Raw genomic sequence first — 21164 nt, 5'->3', positions numbered from 1 at the left:
CCGCCTATCACAGGCGAAGGCGGCGGCGCAGCTTTTGAATTTTACAATGGCCGCCGAGGCGCCGACGAAGAGGGCACGGGACGGAGGCAAGGCAAGGCACGGCACGGGACGGGACGGAGGCAAGGCACGGCGGCAAGGCACGGCACGGGACGGAGGCAAGGAGGCAAGGCACGGGACGGAGGCTCGGGACAAAGGCTCGGGACAAAGGCTCGGGACACAGGTAGGCTGGACACACACACACACACACACACACACACACACACACACACACACACACACACACACGGATGGAGACACACACACACACAGGGATGGATGGATGGAGACACACACACACACAGGGATGGATGGATGGATGGATGGAGACACACACACACAGGGATGGATGGATGGATGGACACACACACACACAGGGATGGATGGACGGACACACAGGGATGGACGGACACACAGGGATGGACGGACACACAGGGATGGACGGACACACACACAGGGATGGACAGGCATGTCTCACCCTCGGCTTCTACACGAGTCAATAAGTTTGCCAGTTTTTTTGGGGGTAAATTGGGGGCCTCGGCTTATATTCGGGTCGGCCTATACTCGAGTATATACGGTAGTTTATGAGTAATGAATACTATGGAAACTAAGTGATACATTTAATGTGGATGACATGTTTGTTTTATTTTTTGTTTGTATTTACTGTTACCAATTTGCTAGTTTGAGCAAGATATTTCACCACGTTGATTTGACTATCACTGTGGTCCCTATTGATAGGCTCCGATATCCTTTAACCACTTCAATACAGGGCACTTTTCAACCAATTTTCAGCTTTCAGCGCTGTCGCACACTTTGAATGACAGTTGCGCAGTCATGCTACATTGTACCCAAATGACATTTTTATCATTTTTTCCCCCACAAATAGAGCTTTCTTTTGGTGGTATTTGATCACCTCTATGGTTTTTATTTTTTGCTAAACGAATAAAAAAATACTGAAAAAAAAAAAAAAAAAAATGTTTTTTTTTTTTTTTTTGTTTCAGTTTCAAAACTTTGTAAATAAGTACGTTTTCTCCTTCACTGATGGGCACTGATAAGGCAGCACTGATAAGGTGACACTGATGGGCACTGATGAGGTGGCTTTGATAGACACTGATATGTGTCACTGATGGGCGACATGGATGGGCACAGATAGGTAGCACGGATTGGCATGGATAGTTGGTACGGATGGGCATGGATAGGCAGCACAGATGGGCATGGATAGGCGGCACAGATGGGCATGGATAGGCGGCACAGATGGGCATGGATAGGCGGCACAGATGGGCATGGATAGGCGGCACAGATGGGCATGGATAGGCGGCACAGATGGGCATGGATAGGCGGCACAGATGGGCATGGATAGGCGGCACATATGGGCATGGATAGGCGGCACATATGGGCATGGATAGGCGGCACAGATGGGCATGGATAAGCGGCACAGATGGGCATGGATAAGCGGCACAGATGGGCATGGATAAGCGGCACAGATGGGCATGGATAGGCGGCACAGATGGGCATGGATAGGCGGCACAGATGGGCATGGATAGGCGGCACAGATGGGCATGGATAGGCGGCACAGATGGGCATGGATAGGCGGCACGGATGGGCAATGATAGACGGCATCGTATTGTTTTATACTGTACTAATGGATGCCAATCAATGCATGCCCATCAGTGATGCCCATTGTAGGCACTGATTGGCATCCATTGTGGGGACTGACTGGAATCTCTGGTGGTCTAGGGTGGCATACCTTGTGCTGGGTATCCCTGGTGGCATCTCTGGTGGTCCAGTGTGGGCATCCTCGGGGGGGCTGTGCTGATAATCGATCAGCACAGACCCCCTGTCAGAGGAGCAGCCGATTGGCTCTCCTCTACTTGCGTCTGACAGACGCGAGTGAGGAAAAGCCGATCACCGGCTCTTCCTATTTACACTGTGATCAGCTGTGATTGGACGGCTGATCACGTGGTAAAGACTCTCCGTGATGCGCACCCCCTGACATCCGGTCAGGATTTTGAAACCACTTTGCCACCGTGCTTTTGTTATAGGGCGGGCGGCAAGTGGTTAAATGACAGCGCACTTTTATTTTATTTTGTCTGCTTTCCAGTTTTCGGGGAATATTTAGGTGCAGCAGTCGGATATAAATTATTTTAGCGCAGGGTTGTTTTTATAAATACTTTGATTTTACACAGTGTCCCACCTTTTTGGGAATTGGATTTATATGTACACAGTCCCAGGTTTATTAGTTGACATCTTGACAAACAGTGCAGTACAACATTTGATTATGTAACATTGCATACGCGCCCTCCCTATAAAAATAGATTTAAATAAAAGAAAAAAAACAAGAAAAAACAAAATCAGGGTAAGCCCAAGTGATGATGAAGGTACAGCTGCCACAGCACCTAGCAATGCACAAATTTAAATTTTCCTGGAAAAGTCAAGACTAGCTCCCATTTATTACAGGCTTACTTAACCCCTTCCTGACTTGCTGCTGCAGTTATACTGCGACAGGTTGGCACTGCTGCACGAGCCGTCGTAGCTGCACGTCAGCTCTTTAAGATGCTGTGGCAGGCGCGTGCCCGCAGTGGATCCCTGGGGCTGATGTGCCCGCCGGGCTCCCGCGATCATTCGTGACAGAGCGAGAGCTGGAATCTGTGTGTGTAAACACACAAATCCTGGTTCTGTCATGGGAGAGGAGAGAGATTGTGTGTTCCTACTAAGTAGGAACAACTATCTCTTTCCTCTAGTCAGCCACAATACCCCCAGTTAGAACACACATAGGGAACACATTTAACCCCTTGATCGCCCCCCTAGTGTTAACCCATTCCCTGCCAGTGACATTTATACAGTAATCAGTGGCTATTTATAGCACTGATCGCTGTATAGATGTCAATGGTTCCAAAAAAGTGTGAAAAGTGTCCGCTTTGTCCACTGCAATGTCTGTCCTGATAAAAATCGTAGATCGCCACCATTACTAGTAAAAAAAAATTAAAAAATAATACAAAAAAAAAATCTAGCCCCTACTTTGTAGGGGCTATAACTTTTACGCAGACCGATCAATATAAGCTTATTGACTTTTTTCCCCCAAAAACATGTAGAAGAATACACATTGCCCTAAACTGATGGAAGAAATGTATTTTTTTGTTTATAGAGCAAAATCATAAAACCGCAGAGGTGGTCAAATACCACCAAAAGAAAGCTCTATTTGTGGGGAAAAAAAGGGCATACATTTTGTTTGGGTACAACGTTGCACAACCACACAATTGTCAGTTAATGTGACGCAGTGCCTATAGCAAAAAATGGCTCAGGAAGGGGGCAAATCCTTTTGGGGCTGAAGTGGTTAAAGAGGAATAAACCCTGATGGGTTTTACTTCCTTTTTTTGCCCTGCAAAGTAAAAGCATAATGGGCTAGTATGCATAGCATACTAGCCCATTATGTTGCAATTACCTGCAAATCAAGCCTTCACTGTCGTTGGTGGCTACATCCATCTTCACCTCTTTTCCTTCCGGGGGCCTTGGATTCCAGCTCTGTGACTGGCCGGAGTCATGTGATGTCACTCCAGCGCTTGTGCATGGGGGGCGGCCGGTCATGGTACGTGGCCCTTCTTCAGTGTGCATGCGCTGATGACATCGGCGCAAGCGTATATGGTAAATGTCTCCTGAACCATGCAGGTTTAGCTGATATTTCCAGTACTTACAGGTAAGCCTTTTTATAGTCTTACCTGTAGGTCAAAGTGGTGTAAGTAAGTTTACAATTCTCCTCCGCATAGACTATGCAAGTTTAAACCAAATATTCAATGAAACTGGAAATCCTCTTTAAAAAAAAAACAAAAAAAAACGTCCTTTTATGGCCTACCTGGTTTCTGCTATAAAGGTGTGCAGACAAACTAAGCCGTGTATGCTTGTATAACACTTTTTTTTTTTTTTTTTTTACATAAGAGGCTGGAGGCATATTTGGAGTTATACATTATAAATAACCTTTTAGGATTGCATTAAACATAGTATATACTAAAATTTTAACAAACTAGTCCCAGGCACTATTGTCTGCTCTGATCACCTGCCAAAGCAGTAAGTATTTGCTGTAAGGACTGCCCGGGGCAAGCCACAGCACCTGCATATTTCTTGGTATTGAACGTGTATGCAATGCATCCTATATGAATAACAAATATAACAAAAAAAAATAAAAAATCTCCGCTTAACACAACATTTAACTTGTGCAGTTTAGTCACAGCTAATGCATTTTGTCACAAACATTTTAAGCAGTAAAGTATACAAAACAGCCATCTTTCTAACTATTCTCTTGCCTATACTAATCGCACAGTACAGTTTTAAATTAATAATATGGTGTACTACAAACCAAATTTGCTAATACATAGCCTATTTACTTTATTGCACAAAAAAAAAAGCCTGACTGTTCCCAATCCAGAAAAGTCTACTGATGACTTTGGCCTGAAAGTCATCAGTGAGTCAAATAAGCTGGCCATAAAGAGTGAAATATCTGCAAAAGCTAAACCAGATTTAAAGTGGACCTCCACCGTAAAGTGGAAGGTCCGCTCATTGGAACCCCCCCTTCCCTCCGGGGCCACAATTGGCACCTTTCAGGGGGGAGGGGGGTGCAGATACCTGTATAATCCAGGTATGTGCACCCACTTCCGGGACAAGCTAGCTGCAGATGCCCGCCCCCCCCCCCCCCCCCCCATTGTGTTCTGGTAAACACACAGTTCCCAGGACACAGTGGGGACCAGTGGAGACGTGCAGCACGACTCGAGCATGTGCAGTAGGGAACAGGGCAGTGCAGCTGCAATGCTTTACTTCCCGATTCCCTGATAGAGGATGGTGTTGGGGGCAGCCGAGCGATTGCTCATCATCTGCTGCCGACATCGCTGGATGCTGGGACAGGTAAGTGTCCATTTATTAAAAGTCAGCAGCTGCAGTATTTGTAGCTGCTGACTTTTAATATATTTTTTAAAGGTGCAGCTCCTCTTTAAACTTCAAACCACAAAGCCTGCGTCACAATGGGTATGATTTAAAGGCGGACTTCAACCACAATTTAATACTACTTCTGTGAGATTTGTAATGATTTGATATGGCTTCACTGCTACTTCAGTGAGAGGGTCTATCCATGTCACAGGGAGGAACTGTGATGGTATTTACAAAAATTTAACTAGCAAAGTAATATTTAACTTCTTTCAGGCTCAAGTAGTGCTGATATGGACACGGGTACAATTTGCAGCGCGATTTACATTTTAGTCTATAGCAGTGAAATTGTCCTGAAAAAGTAAGACGTGACCTACATCTCAAACTTCTTGAAATTGTACACTGCCATAGAAACACATCAGATGTTACTTCAGGTACGATTTGTAAATAGCATGTCGTACCTGTAGTTGTACCGGTGGGACCGGAGGCAAAGACTTCATGCTCTAGCTCTGTTAACCTGTTTATTAGGAAGCAATGACGCTGTATATGTAAAAATAAAGGTTGGGCTGGTACCACATCAGTATTTTCATTTGGAAAGGAAAATCTGTCTGTACAACAAAATTGTACATATGAATAACAAGGACACATTTTTATAAACATAGGTTAAACTGTTCATAAATGGTCAAATAAAGCCAAACTTTTTTTTCAGTTTAGGATAGCATAGAAAAAAACTGGAACCCCTGTTACCCTCTATTACTGTCCTGATGTCAACACAAAACTTGGGATTTTCTTTTACTTTCCCTTTTTAATGGTAATGGTAAACAGGACAAATAAAGAGGGTGTAACTCCTTAAAGAGGAAGTAAAAAAAATGCAACCTGCAAGGCAAAGGCATAATGAGCTAGTATGCATAGCATTCTAGCTCATTATGAATAACTTACCTGAGAACGAAGCCCCCGAAGTGGTCCTCCTCTATCTTCGCCGCTGCCATGTGTTCCCCGGAGTGACTTCTGGGTCACACTGCTCTGGCGCTCTGATTCACCGGAGCTGCAATGCCGTCACTCCCACGCATGCGCTCGGGAGCCGACACGAGCGGCACATCGCCGTGATCTGCGGCATTCTCCGTGCACCTGCGCGCCGCTGTCTATGGCGCATCTGCCGTAGACAGCGGTGCCTGTCTTTTTGTAAATATCTCCTAAACCATATACATTTAGGAGATATTTCTTGGACATACAGGTAAGCCTTAATCTAGGCTTACCTGTAGGTCAAAGTGGTTTGTAAGGGTTTACAACCACTTTAACAGGGGCACAGCAGCAATAAGCAGGCAGAGATGAGGGTGTGTAAGGCTTTGACTCAGCATTCCTCTAGGGGTTGCGGGAATAGTTCTTGCCATTAAGAAAGGTTGCTTTCTGTCGAATAGAGGTGGTGTAGATTCAAACTTTAACAGTACCCAAAATGGCTTGCACGGACACATAAGCAATTTGATTCTAAGGACTTGTTTTCTATCTTGGTTTCTTGGCCAGTGTTTACTCCATTTGCTCCTTTGTCTGTCTGTGGCAGTAGTTTTATTGGTTCTGATTTGATACAAATATATGCAATACAAGAAACCCCGTGACGACATCCTGTTAGTGACGAAACGCGTAGGGAGGAGGAGCGACGTACTGACATCACCGCTACACGTGCTTGTCCCGGAAGTATCGGGCGTTTTTTCGAGACCGGCCGGCTCGAGTATTACATGCTATTGATTCATTGGTGCTATGTAAGTGCGCAATTTGATTTAATTTATTTTGTTAAAGTGTTTGGTTTTACACTATTGCGAGCCTTATCTTTTTATATGTTCGCTGACGTGAGGGATTGTTGCTGAGTTTGAACTACGAGAGGGTGTTCTCACCACCTTATCTGTCCAAAGATCCCTGGCTGGGGAAAATTAGCCATCTGCGATCTGTGGTTCTCTGTAATAAAGAACCATGTGTTTCTGGTAAGCGGCATTGTTAACCGTGGTGGAGGTCTTCACAGTCTTCACTGTTTTGGATCTCTTGTCACTGTTTCTTCACTGTGGAAGCTACTATCACCATTTCATGATTTGGGACTTTTCGTATGGAATTCTCAATATAATTACGGATTATTTTGAACATCTTTACTGTTATTTTATTTGACTTAATTATGTTTACTATTGGATTGGATAACTATTAGATGTCCAAAACCTCGTCCTTGTTTTCCTTTTTTTCATTATACAGGAGAAATTATTTTTTATTCATATTCACATGTATTTTGCTGTAATTAGGCACTTATTTTTTGTACACAATTGGTGGTTATACTCATTTATTTTCACAGATTTAATATTTCTTTTTTTAGCACAACCCACTCTCTTTTTTCCTTTTTTTGTTAATGTAGTATAACATTTGGGTTTTGCAGCTTGTTCTTTTTTGTGACCTAGGCAAGCGTGTTTTTTTCTCTTTCTATTCATGTGGTGGTGGACAAACACTTTGTATGTCAGTGTGATTCACTATCATCATGAGGAGGATTATTATTTAATGAATATATGCACCTTTGTCTGCATGGGTGGCGTGATGTTTCTATTTGCTACCCGCTAAGGATCATTTTCCCCCAGCCTATACCATCCCATGTACTAATATTTTTATTATATAGATTCATTCATCATTGGTTTATATCAGGGGTCTCAAAATGCTGGCCCTCCAGCTGTTGTGAAACTACAAGTCCCATCATGCCTCTGCCTTTGGGAGTCATGCTTGTAATAGTCAGCCTTGCAATGCCTCATGGGACTTGTTTTACAACAGCTGGAGGGCTGCCAGTTTGAGACGCCTGGTTTATATGCTATGAGTATGTAATGGGCTGCCATTATTACCATATATAGATTCACTTATTACTGGCTTATATGTTATGATCATATTAATTGTTTCTTTTTTTTTTGTCACATATTGCCATCATATTAGTTGAGAGAGTGCAGCTCTATTTATTACCACATATTTCTTTGTGTATATCTCACAGCAGAGTTGCTGCTTTTTAGGAATCATTAGATCACAGCACAGTTTTTCTTTTTATATGTTGCTATTGGGGGCACTCGGCAGGGGGGAGGAGCCAGGACCACAGGCGGGAGACCCAACAAAAGGAGGAGCAGGGCTTCTCCGTGCAAAACCATTGCAGGTAAGTATTTTTTTTATTTTTTTTTATTATTCTTTCCTTTAGAAACACCTTAAGAACCTTTTTACATTTTGTGTTGGGAAATACAGGTATATGTTGGTAATAACAGGTATCCTTTGTATTCATATATGCAACTTTTGGAAGGTCCTACTAAAGTATGATTAAGCATTCTAAATGTTGTGTTAGGATGTGAGAGAAAGTGAAGAAGAATTTCCCAAAGAAAGACAAAGACAGCTATCAAAACAAAACAGATGGTCCAACATAACCCTAGTTCAAAAAATTACAAAATAATATATATATATATATATATATATATATATATATATATATATATATATATATATATATATATATAAATAAAAGACCTTTCTGCCCCTGTGTGGTTTCTGTAAAAGGAATTAATGGGGACTTTTACAACAGGGACATAATCAGCAAAAGAAACTGAGAGAAGGGCTTAAACCTTCACAACTTAACCAAAAAGTTAATAGGTAAAAAATCTAATAAAATCCTTATGGAATCTCATTATACCACGCGCCGACCAGTCACTGTATATCAGATATACAGCGGCAGGGTGGCTCTGTTGTGCGAATTGCCGTACTGAATGGCACTCCATGCAATAGCTATAGCAGAGCAGGCACACACGTCACCAGAGCTGATGCACGTAACCGGTGGCCGCAATGTCTGCCAGCCACCCGGGATCTCTCCACAGAGAGCCCGAATGGGGATCTGCCAGTGCAAACAAGGTAGATCCCCATTCTGACAGGGGAGTAGAGAGAGATAGTCTCCTAGTGATCAGAAACAGGGAACACTTAATCCTTTATTGTCCCCTAGTGTTAGTCCTTCCCTGCCAGTGTCAGTTACACAGTTATCAGTGGCTATATCTAGCTCTGATCACTGTAATGTCACTGGTCCCAAAAAAGTGTCAAGTGTCCGATCGTCTGCCGCATTGTCGCAGTCCTGCTAAAAATCGCTGATTCCCGCCATTACTAGTAAAGAAAAAAAATAAGGGCTTGGCCACTGATGAAGATGGCTGCCCGAGATCTCTGCTCCTCTCCTCCACATCGCAGCCAAGCACATCCAGCCACCAACCACCCGACAGACACCCTCCCGAACAGAGGACCGCACACAGGGCATCTGCGGACTATGTCCCAGAAGAAACCCAAACTCAAGGGACCTCATGGACTCCTTGATTTCTACATGAAGCCCAAACAGCAGGGACAGCAAGATGGTGCCGCCCAGGAACAGGGAAGCCAAGAGGGGCCGCCAAACAGCCACGTTGCGGCTCCCTTTCCATACCCTGAGGCGGCGGACGCCATGGACCAGACAAATTAGTAATCCACCTCCCCGGGAGACAGAGATAAGAGGCTAGCAGACTTCCCTGCACAATCCCCCAAAAAACAGCCTACCACTAAAAAGCAGCATGGCACCGAGACCTGTAGTCCCACAACAGGCCAGACTGCCTCACAACCCTTGACAGCATAGCCCACAACAGGCAACCCGGCCTCTGAGCACTCCCTTAAGGCCATGCTGATGTCCCTAAAGACAGAGTTGCACAGAGAGCTTAAAATCTCAATAAACCAGATACAAGACAAGGTTAACTCCTTAGAGCACAGCACTGAATATATTGAGCAACACCTCTCTGAAGTCACTAAAGCACACAATGCCATGGTAGATATTCAAGATGAACAAGCGTCTGGGGGTTCATCAGTTTTGCTTAAAAATTGTAGATCTTGAAGAGTGCTCGCAAAGGAACAATATCAAGATAAGAGGGGTCTCTGAATCCCTAGCAGCCACGGAAATAATACCGTACCTACACCAACTTTTCCGCAAGCATAAGACCCACAAACCGCAAACACCCCCCAGCCTCTGTCCCCAGAGAAATACTGGCAAGGGTACACTTTTTTCATGTCAAGGAAGAAATTATGTGCACAGCAAGACCCTTGCGCTCACTTTGAGATCCCTTTAATAAAGTGCCACTCTATAATGACATATAAGCTGCTACCTCCCAAGCGTGCAGAGCCTTCGTTCTGGTCACTTCAATAATAAGTGGACGCAAGACTATCTACAAATGGGGTCACCCCACAAAATTGCTTGTAACCCATGGCAAGCAGCAAGTTGTCATTATGACAAGGAAGGTCTCAAACAGCTCCATAATTGCGGTATAATCACATAAGCACTGCCTCCTAGCCCCAATACAAGGCCATCCTCCAAAGTCTCCAACCCTTGGGACTCACACGCTTTGACTTAACTATAATGCATACGATCCAACATTACCCTAAAAACCAAATCATAATTTTTGGTGATTTAAATTAAGTTTTAGACAACCAGGTGTATTCATCCAACACAAAATGCAGGAAGTCCACGGCTCTATCCTCAATAGTCTCCCTGGAAGATCTCCATGACCCATGGAGATGTGAACACGGTACTGAGAGAGATTACTCTTTCTATTCAAATACCCAAAAATCATACTCTCAGATTGACCTGTTTTTAACCTCCAAGACACTACTCCAAAAATAAAAAATAAAATCACTAGATCCACGATTGGCCTTATTACATGGTCAGATCATGCCCCAGTATCCATTACCATATCCCTGCGACCCACGACCAGACACACCCTATGGCACTTGAAGGCCATACTCCTAAGTGTACCAGAGACCCGAGAACAGATTTGATCTGAGATATCCTCTTTCTTTGCCACCAACACTGGCTCTGTTTCCAATGAAACTACACTCAGGAATGCCCACAAGTCTGTCATATGGTGAATTTGCCTACAGTTGGGTGCCCAGGAAAACTCTTACAATGTACTCCTTCCTCCAACACATTCAGATGATTGAATCCCTAAATAAACAAAACCCCACCCTAGCTAATGCAAAAGAGCTCAGTAAATTAAGAAACGATCTTAGCTCCCTCCTCCAAAAAAGGTCATGATTTTTATCTCAAGTGCCTCCGCCTCACTTGGTACCCCCAGAGCAATAAAGCTGGGAAACACCTAGACCAGCAATATAAAAAAAGAGCAGCGCAAAATAGAATACCATTCCTTCTAAACCAAAGGGTCAGAAATTGACAAACCCAAAAGACAGAGCGAACAAATTTAGCACCTTTTACTCAAAACTATACAACCTCTCACTCTCTACATCGGAACTACATCCCACCCCTTAACTAATACAAGACTTCCTTACCCCTCTCCAAATCCCCTTGTTATCTCCATTGCAGCTCAATTCGCTATCCCCGCCATTCTACCACCAAGAGATCATCAAAGCTATAAATGAATTCCCCCCACAAAAGGCTCCAGGTTCGCATGGTTACATAAATGAATACTACAAATCATATGCAGACCAAATTATACCCCACCTATGCAACACCTTTAACATGTTTTTTAACCACTGGAGAGATCCCAGCAGAGTCCCTTGAAGCGGTGATAACTACTATACACAAATCTGGCAAACCTCCCAACGACCCAGCCAATTATTGCCCCATATCTCTGCTCAACACCGACCTCAAACTCTATGCAAAATTGTTAGCGCCCATTTAGCGACATATATGCCCAATCTAATACACCCAGATCAGACAGGCCTCAGGTGGCACTCATAGATACATTGATATGATCCTCTGCGCAGAGCACCACCAAATGCTTTCTCTGCTGATGCCGATTTGGACGCACAGAAGGCACTTTGATAGGGTCAACTGGTTATACCTGAATTTAGTCCTACAGAAGTTTGGCATACATGGCCCATTTCGACAAGCCATCCTAGGTCTCTACTCTGCTTCAAGTGCAAAAGTCCTAACATCTGGCATATTATCCTCCCCTTTCCCTATCACTAACGGGACCTGTCAGGGCTGCCCCTTGTCCCCACTATTTTTTGCACTAGTGATTGAACCACTAGCACAAGTAATTAGAGCCCATACGGATATAGCTAGTCTCACGGTCGACCAAGTTGCCCACAAGATCGACCTCTATGCCAATGATATTATCATTTGGCTCACCGACCCTCTACAAACCCTACCCCTGCTCTGCGACCTCTTACAATGATTCAGTCGGGTATCCATGTATAAACTAAATCATTCTAAATTGGCTATGCTAGGGGTATCCCCATCCCCACAGCTCAGAACAAGCATTACCTCATCATCCCCTTTTTCCTGGGCCCCCAACTCATCCATGACATACTTGGGTACCACCCCACCCTGCTTCTGCATACTAACATTTCCTTGCTAAGTCAGAAATTACAGGATATTGCCAAATCACTCCTCTCCACAAATGCCTCTTAGGCAGGTCGAATAGCCCTGGCCAAAATGTTCCTCTTACCACATGTCATATATATCTTCAGGACTCTGCCAGTGCCAATACTGCATCCAGATACAGCCTTACTTGAACGGATCATCAATAACTGCATATGGGCAATTCGTAAACCATGCATTAAAGACTTTCTGCTCAATACACCTATCAAGTATGCTGGACTAGGAGTCCATAGCTTCTGATCATATTATAATGCTATATATAGTTACATAGTAAGGTTGAATAAAGACACCAGCCCATCCAGTTCAACCTGAGTGTCTACAATTGTCCCTATCCCTGTACATTGCACACTCACATCAGTCCCTACCCTCAAGGAGCCCACAATCCAAGGTCCCCATTCATATACTAGGGCCAATTTTGGACAGAAGCCAATTAACCTACCTGCATGTCTTTGGAGAGTGGGAGGAAACCTGAGTACCCAGAGGAAACCCACACAGGCACAGGGAGAACATGCAAACTGCAGGAAGGTAGTGTTGTGGTTGGGATTCGAACTAGCAACCCTTTTTACTGCTAGGCGAGAGTGCTAACCACGACAACACTGTGCCACCCAAATATAAATATAAATATAAATATGCCGCCATAATACTGGATCAAAAAAAAAGCTATGAGATATGTCTCACTACAACCCTGGACTCTGATTGAAGCCACAAATCTAGCCCATACCCCCTTGCACTTCTTAGCAGCCATTTGGATGGGACACCACCCTCCACACTCCTTCCTTCCAACAGTCAATGCGGCCATAACCACCTGGAAACGGAGTCTGCAAATCTCAGGCAGCATACACATCCAAGCTCTTTATCAACTTCCATTTCCAGCTATACCACTTCTCTCTCCGGACTTACCATTACAGAGATGGTTCTCACAGGGTCTCTGAACGATAGGGGACTTGTTCCAACACAACCAACCTCTCTTTCCATCAACTTTCAGACCAATATGCCATACCTAACAAGGACTTTTATATATACTTGAGAATCCACCATATTATTGCCTCTAACCTTGCATAACACTTGGACCAATGCCCTTATACAGTTCTTCAATCAACCCAACAACAGTCTGTAGCATATCCTATCTCTATGGACTGCTAACAAAACCAGCTCAAGAGGAAAGTCCCCCAGCTATAACCTACTGGGAATCTAAACTACGAACTCAAATCCCCCTTCCGCTCTGCTACCGAGCTATTTAGGATAAGGACCAATGCTATACATACTGGTTTACAACTAATGTTAAACAACATTACTCTAATATTGATATACTTAAGCAATGTTTTCCACAATTCTTGTACATCAAACTAGACTTTTGAAACTAGAACATTTTTCAAACGGAAAAAAATTAAAAATAAAATAATAATAATAATAATACAAATGCCATAAATCTATCTCCTATTTTTCAGACGCTATAACTTTTGTGCAAACCAATCAATATATGCTTATTGCTATTTTATTACAAAAAATATGTAGAAGAGTACATATTGACCTAAGCTGATGGATAGATTATTTATTTTTATTTTTTTAATTTGGGGATATTTATTATAGAAAAAAGTAAAAAAAAAAAAAAAGTGTTTTTTGTGTTTTTCTTTCAAAATTGCCTGCCTTTTTTTGTTGATAGTGCAAAAATAAAAACTGCAGAGGTGATCAAATACCACCAAAAGAAAGCTCTGTTTGTGAGGGGGGGAAAAAATCAATTTTGTTTGGGTATGTTGCACAATCGTGCAATTATCACTTAAAGTGACGCAGTGCCATATAACAACAAATGGCCTGGTCATTAAGGGGGGGGGGGTAAATCCTCCAAGGGCTGAAGTGGTTAAAATGTATAAAAATAGTTTCAAGGACAATATTTTTATAAATGATCTACAGCAAAAGAAGATATGGAAGTTCCTTTTTAAAATCCACCATACAAGGGGAAAAAAGAAACCATACCTTTAATCTCAAAATCACATTTGTCACACCATCAAATTACAAGCCTACATAGGAAATCACAGGTTTTTGTCATGTTTCAATCTGTTTACTTTATGAAATTGAAAAATTATCAGAAAATATTCTTTTCTACCTGTCAAGTTATCTTTCCCTGCAGGTTACCAAAAGCCGAAGGTTCAACAAAATAGATTGCTGGGGGACTAATTTCCTGTACTGAGACAAAGATCTGTGATGAATGCCAGCTCTGAAAGCTGAAGAGTTTCTACCTTTAGTGGTTAATTACTTACAACAAATGTGACACTGGGAGCAGAACCCAAATGAAACACTTTTAATTAACAAAGGGACTTAAAAATGTAAAAACTGATCAATTTAGGTTCACACACAGCTAATTAATAACTTTCTCTAATACTTCAGAACCAATAAGAGGCAACTATGAATAAGAAAACTGATAGTAAACAATTCCAACACAGTAATCTAAAATCTTGTGTCTGTTTGAGAGGTATTAAGTGGAATTTGTTTCAACAGTCATGTTCTTGTATTTAACAGATTCATTTAACATGGTCCATTACCTGGGATTTAAAAGTCTGTAATGCTGCTTGAAGCTCATTGATTTTTTCTTCATTTTTCTGCAGTTGGGACTGGGTCTCTTGGCGAATTGTAAATTCTTCTTCATACTGAAATTCACAGAATTAACTATTGTCATTTTCCAAATTCAGACATACTGAACAGTCCCATTTGAGAAATGATACACACACATATATATATACATATATATATATAGTTCTCAGGCAACTACAATAGAGGGAGGGGGAGGAGGGAGGGAGGAAGGTAAGAAAGAGGAGGGTGGGAGGGAGAGAGGTGGGAGGGAGAGAGGAGGGTGGGAGGGAGAGAGGAGGGTGGGAGGGAGGAAGGGAGGGAGGGAGGGAGGGAGGGAGGAGGGAGGGAGGGAGGGAGGGAGGGAGGAGGGAGGGAGGGAGGGTGGGAGGGAGGGAGGGAGGGAGAGAGAGAGAGAGAGAGAGAGGAGGGTGGGAGGGAGAGAGAGAGAGAGGAGGGTGGGAGGGAGAGAGAGAGAGGAGGGTGGGAGGGAGAGAGAGAGAGGAGGGTGGGAGGGAGAGAGAGAGAGAGGAGGGTGGGAGAGAGAGAGAGAGAGAGAGAGAGGAGGGAGGGAGAGAGAGAGAGAGAGAGAGAAGAGAGAGGAGGGAGGGAGAGAGAGAGAGAGAGAGGAGGGAGGGAGAGAGAGAGAGAGAGGGAGGAGGGTGGGAGAGAGAGGGAGGAGGGTGGGAGAGAGAGGGAGGAGGGTGGGAGAGAGAGGGAGGAGGGTGGGAGGGAGAGAGAGGAGGGTGGGAGGGAGAGAGGGGAGGGAGAGAGGGGAGGGTGGGAGGGAGAGAGGGAGGGTGGGAGGGAGGGAGAGGAGGGTGGGAGGGAGGGAGAGAGAGGAGGGAGGGAGAGAGAGGAGGGTGGGAGGGAGGGAGAGAGAGGAGGGTGGGAGGGAGGGAGAGAGAGGAGGGAGGGAGAGAGAGGGAGGAGGGAGAGAGAGGAGGGAGGGAGAGAGAGGAGGGTGGGAGGGAGAGAGAGAGGGTGGGAGGGAGAGAGAGGAGGGTGGGAGGGAGAGAGAGGAGGGTGGGAGGGAGAGAGAGGAGGGTGGGAGGGAGAGAGAGGAGGGTGGAGGGAGAGAGAGGAGGGTGGGAGGGAGGGAGAGAGAGGAGGGTGGGAGGGAGAGAGAGGAGGGAGGGAGGGAGAGAGAGGAGGGTGGGAGGGAGGGAGAGAGAGGAGGGTGGGAGGGAGGGAGAGAGAGGAGGGTGGGAGGGAGGGAGAGAAAGGAGGGTGGGAGGGAGGGAGAGAGAGGAGGGTGGGAGGGAGGGAGAGAGAGGAGGGTGGGAGGGAGAGAGAGAGAGGAGGGTGGGAGGGAGGGGAGAGAGAGAGAGGAGGGTGGGAGGGATGGAGAGAGAGAGAGGAGGGTGTGAGGGAGGGAGAGAGAGAGAGGAGGGAGAGAGAGGAGGGTGGGAGGGAGGGAGAGAGAGGAGGGTGGGAGGGAGGGAGAGAGAGGAGGTGGGAGGGAGGGAGAGAGAGGAGGGTGGGAGGGAGAGAGAGGAGGGTGGGAGGGAGGGAGAGAGAGAGGAGGGTGGGAGAGAGAGAGGAGGGTGGGGAGGGAGAGAGAGAGGAGGGTGGGAGGGAGGGAGAGAGAGAGGAGGGTGGGAGAGAGAGAGGAGGGTGGGAGAGAGAGAGAGGGTGGGAGGGAGGGAGGGAGAGAGAGAGGAGGGAGAGAGAGAGGAGGGAGAGAGAGGAGGGTGGGAGGGAGGGAGAGAGAGAGGAGGGTGGGAGGGAGGGAGAGAGAGAGGAGGGTGGGAGGGAGGGAGAGAGAGAGGAGGGTGGGAGGGAGGGAGAGAGAGAGGAGGGTGGGAGGGAGGGAGAGAGAGAGGAGGGTGGGAGGGAGGGAGAGAGAGGAGGGTGGGAGGGAGGGAGAGAGAGGAGGGTGGGAGGGAGGGAGGAGGGTGGGAGAGAGAGAGAGAGAGGAGGGTGGGAGAGGAGAGGAGGGTGGGAGAGAAAGAGAGAGGAGGGTGGGGAGGAGAGAGAAAGAGAGAGGGAGGTGGAGAGAGAGAGAGAGAGGGGTGGGAGAGAGAGGAGGGTGGGAGAGAGAGGAGGGAGGGAGAGAGAGGAGGGTGGGAGGGAGGGAGAGAGAGGAGGGTGGGAGGGAGGGAGAGGAGAGAGGGAGGGTGGGAGAGAGAGAGAGAGAGGAGGGTGGGAGAGAGAGAGAGGAGGGTGGGAGAGAGAGAGGAGGGTGGGAGAGAAAGAGAGAGGAGGGTGGGAGAGAGAGAGAAAGAGAGGAGGGTGGGAGAGAGAGAGAGAGAGGAGGGTGGGAGAGAGAGGAGGGTGGGAGAGAGAGGAGGGAGGGAGAGAGAGGAGGGTGGGAGGAGAGAGAGGAGGGTGGGAGGGAGAGAGAGGAGGGGAGGGAGGAGGGAGAGAGAGGAGGGGAGGGAGGAGGGAGAGAGAGAGGGGAGGGAGGAGGGAGAGGAGGAGGGGAGGGAGAGAGAGGAGGGGAGGGAGGAGGGAGAGAGAGGAGGGGGGGAAGGGAGGGGGAGAGAGGAGGGGGGGGAGGGAGAGAGAGGAGGGGAGGGAGGAAGAGAGAGGAGGGTGGGGGGAGAGAGGAGGGTGGGGGGAGAGAGGAGGGTGGGGGGGGAGGGAGACAGAGGAGGGTGGGGGGGAGGGAGAGAGACAGAGGAGGGGTGGGGGGGAGGGAGAGGAGGGTGGGGGGAGGGGAGAGAGACAGAGGAGGGTGGGGGGGAGGGAGAGAGACAGAGGAGGGTGGGGGGGAGGGAGAGAGACAGAGGAGGGTGGGGGGAGGGAGAGAGACAGAGGAGGGTGGGGGGGAGGGAGAGAGACAGAGGAGGGTTGGGGAGGGGGAGAGAGACAGAGGAGGGTGGGGGAGAGGGAGAGAGACAGAGGAGGGTGGGGGAGGGAGAGAGACAGGAGGAGGGTGGGGGGGAGGTAGAGCGACAGAGGAGGGTGGGGGGGAGGGAGAGCGACAGAGGAGGGTGGGGGGGAGGGAGAGCGACAGAGGAGGGTGGGGGGGAGGGAGAGAGACTAGGAGGGTGGGGGAGAGAGACAGAGGAGGGTGGGAGGGAGGGAGACAGAGGAAGGTGGGAGACAGAGGAGGGTGGGAGACAGAGGAGGGTGGGAGGGAGGGAGACAGAGGAGGGTGGGGGGGAGGGCGACAGAGGAGGGTGGGGGGGAGGGCGACAGAGGAGGGTGGGGGGAGGGCGACAGAGGAGGGTGGGGGGGAGGGAGACAGAGGAGGGTGGGGGGGAGGGAGAGAGGCAGAGGAGGGTGGGGGGGAGGGAGAGAGACAGAGGAGGGTAGGGGGGAGGGAGAGAGACAGATGAGGGTGGGAGGGAGAGAGACATAGGAGGGTGGGAGGGAGGGAGGGAGGGAGAGAGACAGAGGGGGGTGGGAGGGAGGGAGAGAGGGGAGGGTGGGAGGGAGAGAGAGGAGGGTGGGGGGAGAGAGAGGAGGGTGGGGGGAGAGAGAGGGAGGAGGGAGAGAGAGGAGGGTGGGAGACAGAGGAGGGTGGGAGGGAGGGAGACAGAGGAGGGTGGGAGGGAGGGAGACAGAGGAGGGTGGGAGGGAGGGAGACAGAGGAGGGTGGGGGGGAGGGAGACAGAGGAGGGTGGGGGGGAGGGAGACAGAGGAGGGTGGGGGGGAGGGAGACAGAGGAGGTGGGGGGAGGGAGACAGAGGAGGGTGGGGGGGAGGGAGACAGAGGAGGGTGGGGGGAGGGAGACAGAGGAGGGTGGGGGGGAGGGGAGACAGAGGAGGGTGGGGGGAGGGAGACAGAGGAGGGTGGGGGGGGGAGACAGAGGAGGGTGGGGGGGGGAGACAGAGGAGGGTGGGGGGGAGGGGAGAGAGGCAGAGGAGGGTGGGGGGAGGGAGAGAGACAGAGGAGGGTAGGGGGAGGGAGAGAGACAGATGATGGTGGGGGGGAGAGAGACATAGGAGGGTGGGAGGGAGGGAGAGAGACAGAGGGGGGTGGGAGGGAGGGAGAGAGGGGAGGGTGGGGAGGGAGAGAGAGAGAGGAGGGTGGGGGGAGAGAGAGTGAGGAGGGAGAGAGAGGAGGGTGGAGGGAGAGAGAGGAGGGTGGGAGGGAGAGAGAGGAGGGTGGGAGGGAGAGAGAGGAGGGTGGGAGGGAGGGAGAGAGAGGAGGGGGGTGGAGAGAGAGAGAGGAGGGTGGTGGAGAGAGAGAGAGGAGGGTGGGAGGGAGAGAGAGGAGGGCGGGAGGGATAGAGAGGAGGGCGGGAGGAGATAGAGAGGAGGGCGGGAGAGAGAGGAGGGAGAGAGACGAGGGTGGGGGGAGATAGAGGAGGGTGGGGGAGGAGGAGGGAGGAGGGAGAGAGAGGAGGGACAGAGAGGAGGGAGAGAGAGGAGGGTGGGAGGGAGAGAGAGGAGGGTGGGAGGGAGAGAGAGGAGGGTGGGAGGGAGGGAGAGAGGAGGGTGGGAGGGAGGGAGAGAGAGGAGGGTGGGAGGGAGGGAGAGAGAGGAGGGTGGGAGGGAGGGAGAGAGAGGAGGGTGGGAGGGAGGGAGAGAGAGGAGGGTGGGAGGGAGGGAGAGAGAGGAGGGTGGGAGGGAGGGAGAGAGAGAGAGGTGGGTGGGAGGGAGGGAGGAGAGAGAGAGAGAGTGGGAGGGAGGGAGAGAGAGAGAGGAGGGAGAGAGAGGAGGGTGGGAGGGAGGGAGAGAGAGGAGGGTGGGAGGGAGGGAGAGAGAGGAGGGTGGGAGGGAGGGAGAGAGAGGAGGGTGGGAGGGAGGGAGAGAGAGGAGGGTGGGAGAGAGAGGAGGGTGGGAGGGAGAGAGAGGAGGGTGGGAGGGAGGGAGAGAGAGGAGGGAGAGAGAGGAGGGTGGGAGGGAGGGAGAGAGAGGAGGGTGGGAGGGAGGGAGAGAGAGGAGGGTGGGAGGGAGGGAGAGAGAGGAGGGTGGGGGGGGGAGAGAGAGGAGGGAGAGAGAGGAGGGTGGGAGGGAGGGAGAGAGAGGAGGGTGGGAGGGAGGGAGAGAGAGGAGGGTGGGAGGGAGGGAGAGAGAGGAGGGTGGGAGGGAGGGAGAGAGAGGAGGGTGGGAGGGAGGGAGAGAGAGGAGGGTGGGAGAGAGAGGAGGGTGGGAGAGAGAGGAGGGTGGGAGGGAGGGAGAAAGAGGAGGGTGGGAGGGAGGGAGACAGAGGAGGGTGGGAGGGAGGGAGACAGAGGAGGGTGGGAGGGAGACAGAGGGAGGGTGGGAGGGAGGGAGACAGAGGAGGGTGACAGAGGGAGGGTGGGATGGAGGGAGACAGAGGAGGGTAGGAGGGAGGGAGACAGAGGAGGGTAGGAGGGGGGGAAGAGGGAGGGAGACAGAGGAGGGTTGGGAGGGAGACAGAGGAGGGTGGGAGAGAGACAGAGGAGGGTGGGAGAGAGACAGAGGAGGGTGGGGGGGAGGGAGAGAGACAGAGGAGGGTGGGGGGGGAGAGAGGAGGGAAGGAGGGGGACAGAGGAGGGTGGGGGGAGAGAGAGAGGGAGGAGGGAGACAGAGGATGGTGGGGGGAGGGAGGCGGGGGAGGGAGACAGAGGGGGGAGGGAGACAGAGGAGGGTGGGGGGGAAGACAGAGGAGGGTGGGGGGGGTTAGACAGAGGAGGGTGGGGGGGTAGACAGAGGAGGGTGGGGGGGGGAGACAGAGGAGGGTGGGGGGGAGGGAGACAGAGGAGGGTGGGGGGTAGACAGAGGAGGGTGGGGGGGTAGACAGAGGAGGGTGGGGGGGGAGAAAGAGGAGGGTGGGGGGGGGAGACAGAGGAGGGTGGGGGGGGGGGGAGACAGAGGAGGGTGGGGGGGGGGGAGATAGAGGAGGGTGGGAGGGGAGGGAGACAGAGGAGGGTGGTGGGGAGGGAGACAGAGGAGGGTGGGGGGCAGGGAGACAGAGGAGGGTGGGGGGAGGGAGAGAGACAGAAGGAGGGTGGTGGAGAGAGAGAGAGAGGAGGGTGGGAGGGAGAGAGAGGAGGGCGGGAGAGAGAGGAGGGAGAGAGACGAGGGTGGGGGGAGATAGAGGGAGGAGGGAGAGAGAGGAGGGGTGGGGGGAGAGGGAGGGAGGGAGAGAGAGGAGGGAGGGAGGGAGGGAGAGAGAGGAGGGTGGGAGGGAGGGAGAGAGAGGGGGGAGGGAGGGAGAGAGAGGAGGGAGGGGGAGGGAGAGAGAGGGGGGAGGGAGGGAGAGAGAGGAGGGTGGGTGGGGAGGGAGAGAGAGGAGGGTGGGTGGGGCGGAGAGAGAGACGTTTTTGTATTAATTCATTAAAGTGTCCCCCCCCCAAAAAAATAATTGAATGTAGAGGGTGTACCTGAATTCC

The 21164-nt window shown here is 49.6% G+C and overlaps 1 protein-coding gene across 2 annotated transcripts in view; it reads right to left on the bottom strand.

Annotated features, from left to right (window-relative positions):
* DIAPH3 (diaphanous related formin 3) overlaps positions 1–21164 on the bottom strand; it is a 1016686-nt gene that overhangs the window by 593531 nt on the left and 401991 nt on the right. For both annotated transcript variants that reach the window (XM_077483143.1, XM_077483144.1), the window contains one exon: positions 14884–14988. In XM_077483143.1, the coding sequence (XP_077339269.1) occupies positions 14884–14988 (105 nt within the window). The remainder of the gene's footprint in view (positions 1–14883; positions 14989–21164) is intronic.

Source organism: Lithobates pipiens, unplaced genomic scaffold (assembly GCF_037356315.1).
Source record: "Lithobates pipiens isolate NorthernLeopardFrog02 unplaced genomic scaffold, aLitPip1_a1.2 Scaffold_16, whole genome shotgun sequence".
Lineage (NCBI taxonomy): Eukaryota > Metazoa > Chordata > Amphibia > Anura > Ranidae > Lithobates > Lithobates pipiens.
Note: the sequence above shows the minus strand (reverse complement) of the source record. Positions and strands in the feature narration are given on the sequence as shown.